Source organism: Rhinolophus ferrumequinum (assembly GCF_004115265.2).
Source record: "Rhinolophus ferrumequinum isolate MPI-CBG mRhiFer1 chromosome 5 unlocalized genomic scaffold, mRhiFer1_v1.p scaffold_110_arrow_ctg1, whole genome shotgun sequence".
Taxonomy (NCBI): domain Eukaryota; kingdom Metazoa; phylum Chordata; class Mammalia; order Chiroptera; family Rhinolophidae; genus Rhinolophus; species Rhinolophus ferrumequinum.
Window position 1 is genome coordinate 12486525 of NW_022680355.1, and position 10983 is coordinate 12497507.

Sequence of the window (10983 nt, forward strand, 5' to 3'; positions counted from 1 at the left end):
AAAGTGTTGAAATTCTACTTTAAGGAGATTTACTAGGCTAATACCAATTTCCAAGTACTTTTCAAAAATCGTTAATTTTTCACATAAATAATGGGATCCTCAAAACCGGAGAGTCATTTCAAACAACACTAATCATTTCGGATGATCCCTTTTATTTAAAACCCTGTACCTCTTGGTTTTGATCGAAAGTCACATAGCCTGTCTTCAGATTATTAAAAAAAAAAAAAAAAAAAAATTCGACCTAAAACATAGTTGTATTTTTAAATTAAATAACAAATAAATATGTTGCCAGCTCGCGAGACCTGGGGTACTGGGCCTTGTACATGAACTTTCATCATTGTTTCCCTACAAATGCTGCCACCGCCACTGTTGGTGTCCTTATGCGCCCTCTTGCCAAAGCCATCAGTTCTTCGGTCTCAGCATTTAATCTGTGTGTTACCCGTTCCATTGCTTCTTGGCCCTTGTTAGCATTGGAAGATATCGTGCTTGCCATCAGTCCTTCGAGATAACTACTGGGACTGACTCCTTGCATAGTGATTGTGGGTCCTTGAGTCAAAACCGTTGTTTCTGGGGCCTGAGGATGTGGTTTGTATATAAGTGTCTCATCTACTGAAACCATATTTGTAAGTGGAATATTAGTGGATTTGAGTTCCATTGTTTTCTCTACAGAATATTCTTGCAGAATATTCTTGTATGTTTTGGTTCTTGCTGCACCAGTAAGCAGCCCCCACTCAGTGCTAAGTCTATGGCTGTGCAACTTTCCAGAAGGATCTATATGTCTGTCCAATACATCAGCTCCAGCCACACTTGGGTTCGTGGGGTTTGGGTATTTCTGCATTGCAGCTGTTGTAATAGTTTCCCGTGGGTGGTCAAAGACGTGCTCCGAAGTCCAGGTCTTCATGGCGCCTGCGCGATGTCCGGCGGCTCAAAGAGGCAAAGAGACCGAGCCTTTTATTCAGTATAAACATCACCACGATATTATCAAAGACAGCAGGCTTATTAACGAGTACTAGGGATTTAGCTAATTTTTATCAATTTTACTGTCTCTGCCTAAAGAAACCTAACTATTAAAATGCTTTTTTCAATGATAAGTTGTGGAAAATTTTCGGCTGAATTGCTGGATGTAGTAGAATTGGGATGATCATTTACTAAATGCTTAAATAACCGAATCTCAAAGAATTAAACTCAAAACAGAATGGGAAGAGCAAGATAAAAGTTATTCTATATTTCAAGATTGCTTGAAAGAATTTTTTAAATGATTGAGAAGATAGAAAGCAGACATCCCAAGTGATTTGAGTAGAATCACATGAGACAAATAAAGTGTTCAGTTTGTTATTTTCTTTTTGAGTTGGAGGAGAAGCAGTGAAGCCAAATCCACGGGAATTGAATCGACCACCCCTAAAAGACCAAGAAGTTATCCTTGATGTTTCCTACAGACATTTAAAGATTTAATGGAGACATTTAAATCCTAACCAAAGCTATTTCTATAGGAGGAACCCACCATAATTGCTGAAATTGTAACTAGGAAAGTAGCAAATGCTCTTTCACACAGTGGTAAGTCTTTTCATAGTATTTCGATAACATAGAAAATGAAACTTTAAAAATTTTAAGCTTCCTTTAATTGGTCACGTACTATAGGCATTTTATAAACAAAATTCTTATAACAGACTCTGAGGTGGGTATCATTTCTGCCGTTTTACAGAAAAGGCGATTAAGGGCCACAGAGTCCATACAATTTGCCAAAATCCCATGGCCAGAAAATGGCCGAGTGTGGGTTTAGGGGCAGCTGCGACTCCAAGCCTGTGTTCTGAGAGCCTTCCCATAGTATGCAGTTAAACATTCATTCCAAAAATATTTGTTGAGCGAAGGAATTTTTTTTTACATAGAATTAAAAATATAAAATAAAAAGAAAGAAAAAATAAAAATAAAATAGAGGCAGCTGAGTCCATCCTCCTGCTGCAGATTTTAAAACCTTTTTCTCGCTCCATTCTCGCCTGCCTAATTATTTTATCATTTTTAACTCTTTGGTGCATTAGGTGGTTGAGCTTTGAATGCTTCGTAAACATCTTAGAAGTATCCTGTAAATTTTAGGATCTAGGGGTCATGATTTCTGTAAAAATTAATGACTTTGTTCAGAAAAACCACTGGTATCAAACCGAGCTGGAAGCTTCCGGCTCAAAATATAAGGCCTTGCCTTTTGCCTCCCTTGTATTCAAGCCTTATTTAAAGGCTTTTCCACATTCACTTTTCACTCTTCCTAACATTTGGGGGAGCACTGTTTGGCTCAAGAACAGACTGTGCTGTCTTCTTTGTGTTCTCCTATATGACCTGAGATATTTTCTTATTACTCCTGGTCCACTGGATTCAAGGGTTATTCATAGCAGTTTGAGCCAACAAATAGTCAATAAGACCCTACTGCTTGTGGAATTAACTAACATCTGGACTTCTTACTCTGATCTTTGTCTTTCTCCATGGTCCAGTCCCCTCCTGTCTCTCCCAGTTTATCTCCCTTTATTTCTGTAAGTGTCCTCTCTCCTAAACTAGTTGACTAATTATTTCTTGACCATGTCAGGTACATTCCCAGGCTGCACTTTTCTTCTATGAAAAGTCTCATGTCAATCACCCATTGCTTTTAAAGGCCCAGGGGAACCATGTGATTTGTGGCTGGATCTGTATAATTATGAGAAAATTTGGGTATTTTTCCTGTACCTAATTATCCCTATTGAATTTCTACAAATGCTCAAATTTACTTCTAGACAACATTTGGCTTCTAAACCGAGTCATTGGAGGAAAAAGGGGATGATTTCTTACCATGATTTGGTTTGGGGCTTACAGATACCTTTACTTTTAAGATATACAAACCTCAATACACATCTGAATGAATGAGACCACGACCATCTTTCTTGGTGTGAGTTGAGAAAAAAACTTGTGAGTGCAGAGAGAGCAAATGGTTCCTGCAGGAAGTGTGGGAGATAAAACAGCTTCTGTACCTGTTAATGTACCTGTGATTAATTAATGGCCTTTCTCTTGCTTTATTGTCTGAGGTAATTTGATGATTTCAGTGTAGAACACAGCACACAGTTTAAAAATGCTTCTGGGAAAGTGGAAAAAGGTATAGAGAAAACAAGACCAGTGTTAGTCGCTGGAGAATCTGCCAACGCGACCTGCCTGGGGGTTTCTCAGGGTCATTGCTCTTACAAGAATCAAAAGGCTGCATGTGTGCAATTTGTCAGAAGCACACTAATTCTCTTTCACATGTGTACTTCCCATTTTAAATGTATTATTTGATTTAATATTAAATAGTTATTCTTCATAGATTCTCTTAGGGAATAATTATACAATTGTAGGCGTTAAAGGTAGACATAAATGAAAGTCAAATATTTTAATTTGCAAATGCTAATTAATTCTGCATAACTAAGCATTATCATGTGAAGATTGATGGAAACTTCATAAACCAGACAGTTTTTCATGCAGCTGTGATCAGTGAGTTTCCAGTAGCAGAGAAAAACACAATTTGCATATGCAAACTAGTAGGGCATGAACAATGGTTTAATTGTTGATATTTAAATGAGGAGTAATTAATTAGCATTCATATAGCATACTAGCTTTCACTTAATTAATTGTATAGATCCAAATTTCAAAATAAAAACAATGCATATTTGGCTCCCATTTACCAAATTCAGCATAAACTGAGAAATCTTAAATTGAGAAGCTGTCAGATGGAATTCCCCTCTGGTAGGACCCATTTCTCTCTCAGTATTGCTTCGACTAAGTATCTTGAATATGGCAGAGAAATCTTCTTATCCTTTCTGAAATAAAATTTGAGAACTTTTAAAAACAAGAGAAAGTAACTATGAAGAGAAAACCCAAACTCCCAAGGATAACAATGGAGCACCATTTAGAGTCCAAATCTCTGAGCCAAGTGATACCTGCGTGGAGGTTGAGTTGAGTTGTGTTCCTCACCTGCAGGACAATGGGTCCTGCCTCTCTCTCCACACTTGATCTGACTCCCAGTTCATTTGCCAAGGAGAGATGCCCGGCAGGGCTCCGCATTCACCAGTGCAGCCGTTTGGCTCAGATTGCGGGCACCGCACTATTTTCCAAACAAGGCCTCCCTGGTACCTCATTTAGGAATCCTCCGAAGTGAACCAATACCGTAAACTGGTTTCTTCAATGGCCTGCCTGGAGCGAAGGCTGGAACGTTCAAAATTACATCTCCTTTAACTCCCTTGCAATCAGGTTTTTAGGAGACAATTCAGGTTCTGTTGAGCAGAAACACTTGGGACTTGAATCTGAGATGGGCTGCGAGTCTTTTTCCTGCTTGTATGGGTCCCAGCAGAGCCAGTTGTGGTTTTGGAACTCAAGTGTGGAGGCAGCTTTTATCCCTTGGTTGGCAGCCTCCTGATGTCGGATTGTAGCAGAAGAACAGCTCAGCTCTCGTGGCTTCCAGGCACTGCAGAGCAATTTAAAAGTTGTTCTTAGAAACACAGCTCAGAGTTTGTGTTCTACAGTCTTTCTAATGATTCTGGAATGTGTTTAACAGCATACAATAAAAGTCTTTTCTTAAACCATGTAGCACGGAGTCTGTTCTCTGCAACTGAACAGTTACCCTATAGTAATTACCGTGTTTCCCCGAAAATAAGACCTAGCTGGACAATTAGCTCTAACGCGTCTTGTGGAGCAAACATTAATAGAAGACCTGGTCTTATTTTACTGTAACATAAGACCCGGTCTTATTTTCAGGGAAACACAGTAGTATCAGTATCCCCAAGAAAATGGGGCAATCTGGGGCTGGTAATCTTACCTGGTTGAATTTAAAAGCAACAAGGATACCCTACGTTCAGAATATGGGTTACCTGTTTTTAGCTGTGCCAGAAGCGTAATGAAAAAAACAATATGATAAGCTCAGGGTTTAAATTCTATTTTTAAGAAACAGAGAAGCAAGGAACATCTGTGAATGCCCGGAGAACTTCTCTTATGTCTTGTACCACAGGCTGAAGCAACTGCAAATCAGACATGGTCCGCCTTTGTGGGTTGCTGAATTATGGCAGCGGTTGTGCATTTCTAGCCTCACACCATCTTTTTTGGTGTAAACAATGCTGGCACAATGCTGGGAAAAGAAGCATTGGAGGAAGAGGTTGGGCAGATTCAAACCCTGACGAAACTTCCTCAGCAGCAGGAGCAGGCCCTCGTCCCCTGTCGCTTCATGGGAAGATCTCACCTGGGGCGATGACCTAACAAGAAGATGCCTGCTCTCCTCACAGGACCTTGTTGTCACCACCTCCAGATTCCTGATTTCTCTATTCCTGACAACGCCAGAGTCGGGCTCCCAGTAAGACCCAGGGAGAAAGCATAGTCTCACCCAGGAGGAGAAGGCTCGCACACTTCATGGATTGCAGGATTTTGCTAATTCGTATCAGCAGAAACCAGGGAAAAATGGGTGGCAGTGGATTTTAAAGGCCATAAACCAGGAAGAAAAGACTAGCACTTTAGATTAGGCTGAATTTATCAAATGGGGGCACGTACTGGAGATTCTGGATTCAGTGTGTTAACACGAATAACTGAGAATGGTTCTCACCGTTTGCTTGGAGGGTTGACTGAAATGTGGACTCGGGAGGTCGTACCCCACACTCAAGGACTTTGAGATGCCAGAAATTCCTTGGCTTAAGGCAGAAGAAGGAATCAAAAGATTTAAGGGGATAGGAGCGCTGGAGTGGGTTTATCATTTCTAACTTGCTCACTCACCTGTGTTAGTTACCGATAGCTGCTGCGACCAATGGCCACATACTTAGTAGTCAAACAACACAGTGTATTAGGTTGTGGCTCTGGAAGTTAGAGGTTCTGAAATCAAGGTGTCGGTGGGGCTGTGTTCCTTCTGGAAGCTCTGGGGAGGACCTATTCCTTGCCTTTTCCAGCTTCTGGAGGCCAGTGTATTGCTTCACTAATTCTTTTCCCTCCATGTTCAGAGGCAGTCGTGTAGCATCTTCAAATCTCTCTCTCCCTCACACACATGTATCTGGTTTCAGCATCACCTCTTCTGTAACTCAAACCCTCCTGTTTTGCTCTTCTCAGGACCCTCATGATTACACTGGGCCCCACCAGTCATCCAGGATAGTCGCCCCTTCTCAAGACCCTTAACTTCATCACACCTGCAAAGTCCCAAGCAAGGTAACATAGTCACAGGTCTGGGGTTTAGGATGTGGATACCTTTGGGGACAATTATTCTGTCTCCCACACTCCTAGCCATGTCCCCTGAGAAGGGCAAGAGAGTTTGCCCTCCACCAAGACACTGAGAAGTATGCTACGGAGGAAAAGTAAGGGTCTTTAAAAGGCGCTGCAAGACAGGCCTCTGAGGCTGAGGGCTTTGGGAAGGGCTCCCAGGAATCCCAGAACATAAATGGGATCTGGAAGCCAACCGAAACTTAGTCGTTGGGGGACTGAGCGGCCAAGCTCTGTTCCTCCAGCTTGTTTCCCAGCGCAACTTCTGGGAGTCCTGGGAAGAAAATGGTTGAAAATAAACATCAGCAATCAACATGAGAAACCAAAATAAAACAGCAACGACTGAGAGAGGTATCTTTTGAATCCTGGGCAATGTAGGGCATCAGTGTTGGCAGTATGGGCTCTGGGGCCATGTCGGGCGGCCGGACCAGCATAGCTCCTGCTGGGGTGGTGGGTTCCTTCTGGAAGCTCTGGGGGAGGACCCTGGGGGCAATGAGTGCCATCACAGTGACACTGTTGGTTGTAGGGGCTTAATGCATAGCAGGGGATGCAAAGTACCCTGAAAAGATGCAAGATAGGTAGGTACGGGGTGGACTTTTAGGAGGACTGAGAACGGGAAAAGATTATGGCCGGAGAAATAGTACTTCTGCTAGCTAACACCGATTCCTTTTTATGTGCCAGCCTCGTACTCAGCCCTTCACATACGTTACAGAATTTAATCAGTATTTTCTCTGTGGGGAGGTGTTAAGTGAGACTTAGGAGAGGTCAATAATTTGCCTGATGATCCCCAGTTGGGAAGTCGGGGAGCAGAGACTACCACTGGGTCCTTCTGTATACAGTTCAGCAGTTTCACCACCTTCTACCCCATAAACATGTCCTATATTTCCTTCAGACTGTGCAGCTTACGGAAATCAAGTTACGCTGCATGTACAAACTGGAGCTGGCAAAGGTGAAATAATGTGCCAGAGGACACGTGGGCTCTTCCTACAGGCCTGGGACAAGAATCTAGGTGTCTGACTTCCAGCCTAGGGTTCTTCCGGCAACAGTATGCTGTCTGATTACAGTCTCCCTCAAGAAGCAAACAAAGCTCAGGAAATGAGGTCAGCCTAGTCTACATGTGATAAAACAGACCACAGATCCCCCCAGCCCTGTGACATCCTGGATACACCTTTACCCTGAGATGAGAAGAGGCAAAGACCTGGGTGTAACGTGTCCTCTGGTTCCCCACCCACCGGCCTCACATAACACACGTAACACGTCTTGAGCTGGCAGCTGTCACATTTGATATTCTCCCAGGGGATTTGATATGGCCCAGAAAGTGCCACTGGGCATCACGAATGAAGCAGACAACAAATATCCATGTGGATAAACTTTACAATGCTATGTTGAGAAGACACAGTAAGTTTAAGTAAATTAAAGATGAGTACATTGAATGTGATGTAACGTCAAGTTGGGAAAATGTAAAGTGACAGTAGCTTTAAGAATATATGCATGTGTAATTCAAGTATAAAGCAATGCCTAGGGATGGTAACCCTCAAAGTGGAGGGGGTGGTTCCCCTAGGTGCAAGTTGGGTAGTGGGATGGAAGCATAAAGGGACGGGAAGGATATGATAGCAGTGTCTCAAATTCATGGCTGCAAACTGGAGGAAGAGTTTCGCTCTTTCCAGGCAGTGTCATTCAGTGCTCCGAGAGCCATGTCTGGTATTGGGATCAGCAGGGGTGGGGAGAAGGGTGGAAAGTCTTGGCCTTGGCCCAGCTATGTCTAGATAAACTGGAAATTTGCCCTGGCAGTTTTTTTCCCCTCTACTGTGCAAGGCAGGGCCAAGTGATGTCATTGGGACACGCAGATGTCTCTCTGTCCTCTTCTTTGACTAGTGCCAAGAAAAATGATCTTTGTAATCAAGTGACACTCCTTCCCCAACCCAGATCTAGCAGGCGACCGCTTCTGTACCTGTGGCCACAAGCCAGACTCCTGGAAACTCAAGAAAACCCTTTGGTTTAGAGAAGTCATGTTCTTTGCAGCTTTTAGCTGTAAAAGGGTGTGCTGGTTTATCTTCAGGACAGTAGAAAAGCTGGTTTGCATCTCAGTTGTTACCAGGCACCAGCCCCCCTCCCCACACACAAAACAAATTAATTCCTTCCCTCCTACCTTCTTTTACTCATTTGTGTATTCATTCATGTAAGGAGTAGATATTTATTATCTACTCAGGGACTACAGAAACAGAGTAAAGACACAGGTCCTACCTACAATTAAGGATAGACAACACAAGCGACCAACCAGGGAACAGACAGCTGTAGTACAGTCTTGTGCAGCCGTAGAGGTAAGAAGAGAGGGAGATGGGAGCCCAAAGAAGGACCACCTAACAGATTGGAGGAGGGCTTTTGGGGGAAAGTTTCAGAAAAAGGGCCACATGAGATAAGTCTTCAAGGATAAGTAGAGTTAGCCAGGTGGAAAGTGGGCAGCAGCGATTTTGGACAGAGCAGCAGGTGGAAAAGGCCAAAGGGCCATGAGAGAACATGATGCATTCTGGGAACTGCTGGGGCAGGTGTCCCGGCAGCGATGATATGGGGACATGGGTTCTAATCAGGACAGCGCTTGTCCTCAGTTCCCGGGAAAGCAGGCCCAGGACGAGAGAAGCTCCCGTACACAGACTACCTATTACATGCCGGGCTTGATACTCTGCGTTTCATACACATTCACATTTAAACTCCGCAGCTTCAGTTTACAGACGAGGAAGTGGTCTAGACAAGATTTGACCCTGATTCGCCTGTCTTCTAATATCTGCCATTTGCACCCTTGTCAGTCACACGGGGTTATAAGGTCCGCCCTGCCTACTGCACAGGTACGGTGATGACCAAACGACAGGAAGTAGGTGAAAACACCTGGAGAACTAGAAAATGCTTTCTATGTAACGGTTTTTTAAAAATGGTACAAACCTTTAAGAAGAAAACTAAAATCCGTAATGACGCAATGAAAATTCCCACTGTACTTGCAGCTGGTGTGAGGGCATGCATCTGAGGCAGCAGAGGAGGGAACGGACAGCTTACACTAAAGTACATACTTCTTTTGTCCCCAAAGCGGACAACGTGCCCTGCCCTCATTTACTTATGAGCAAGCACATCCTTAGAGGATCTATTAGGTTGTGAGCCCTGCCTGCAGTGTGCGAACTCATCAGTGCTTATCGTGTAGCAGGACTTCCTAAGGGCAGGGGCAGAAGTCCCAGGAACTGGGAAGGGAGTGGACATTGCACCGTCTAAGTTCATATGAATAAAATAAGGTTTTCAAATGAAACCCAGGACGTAGAAGGATATATGTTCTTTCAGTGTGATGCCGCCCGGAAATTATACTATAAGCAAGACTGGCTTCATAATTTGTGGAGTCTAGTGAAAAATAAAAATGCAGGCTCACTAGTTCAGAATTAGTTGAATTTCACGACAGCAACAGGAGGACGTTAGAGCTGCCCTTCGGAGCGCGGGTCCTGTCCGACTGAAGGTGGTACACCTACGAAGCCGCCCCAACTACCAGTTACCAATTTCCCATGTGATCGAGTGCAGGGTACGGGTGGAGACTACACTTGGTAGTGCAAATGATTTGGATTAGGCCAGTGAAAACAAAAAGAAAAGAAAAGGGACAAAGTGAAGGTCGATTTGGACGGTTTCGTTTCCTTAGTTCGTTTCCTTTTCAGGTCCCAAACAGTCCCTTCCCTCTGCTGAGTCGAAGGTTACCAGCCTCTTTGTTAATCTATTTCAATGACACGTGGCTTTTGTTGGAATATCTTCCCTAGTGGCTAAACTAGAATGCTACTGCAACAAAAGCTAACCCTTTTTGCCTGGTTCTTAGGGGAAACCAAACAGCTATGTATCCAGTGCTTGCCTAGCAAAGTCTCCATAATCTGAATTTACCGTACCTGTTTTCCAGTTCTTGCAAATATCCACTTTCTAGGGTTCCCTCCCCGCCCCAAATAATTATAGCTGTGTTTCTTAAATTCTTTCCTAATGCAACTCCAGAGACGGAGCACCTTGCTTGCCAGGAAAGCAAGAAAGCTATCCTCCTCACTAGGCTTCCCACACTCGCTGACCCAACACCTCCCCAGCCCAGCAGGAATTCTTTTGTGGATGAATATGACCCTCCTGCCAACACAGTGAGTTGGTTGGTATCCTTTCAACCCCTATTTATGAAATGTTAGGAGCTGTGCTTGTCAGGTGTTGTATATGAAACGATGAGCAAAGTAATTTGTGTAGCTGACAGTCTACTGATGGAGACGGACATAAAACAGATAGGCACACGAATAAACATGTGATGACTATCTAGCACAGCGCAATGAAGGAAAAGAACAGTGCCGTGAATAAGGGTAAGTTGCCGTCACGTGGCTGGAGAGGCCCACTTGGGGAAGAGTTAATTCAGGGGAGACTCAGAGACGAGCATGAACTCTAGTGAGGTGGAAAACTGGTATGAGGGGTGGGGAGCGTCCAGGCAAAGTGTGAGGATCCTAAGGCAAGAATTTCTTTTGTGGATTTGAGGATGTGCGAGTTAGAATGGCCAATGCACTGCGAGTTGGGGATGGAGATCAGAGAGCAAATAGGGTCCGGAGTTTATAGGTCAAAATAACAGGATGTGCGGGTGCTGAGGAAACAAGAGTGGACTGTGCTGCGTATTCAACTATTGCTTCTTCGCTTGTGATTTTAGAAGCCTTGCTCTTTACTGTTTGTAAATAAAATGTCGTGCTGTAAATAACATTAATGAAAGTAAGTTCGTAATCTTTC

General features: G+C 43.5%; 1 protein-coding gene across 1 annotated transcript; it reads right to left on the reverse strand.

Moving 5' to 3' along the window:
• Positions 1-334: 334 nt before the first annotated feature.
• On the reverse strand, positions 335-901 carry LOC117019120 (PRELI domain containing protein 3B-like). The gene has a single exon (XM_033100525.1). It carries the CDS (start codon positions 899-901, stop codon positions 335-337), a length of 567 nt encoding a protein of 188 aa, XP_032956416.1.
• Between the last annotated feature and the right edge of the window lie 10082 nt (positions 902-10983).

Bases quoted from the DNA above. Each gene is read 5' to 3' on its own strand.
- LOC117019120 (XM_033100525.1), bottom strand. From the start codon at position 901: ATGAAGACCTGGACTTCGGAGCACGTCTTTGACCACCCACGGGAAACT.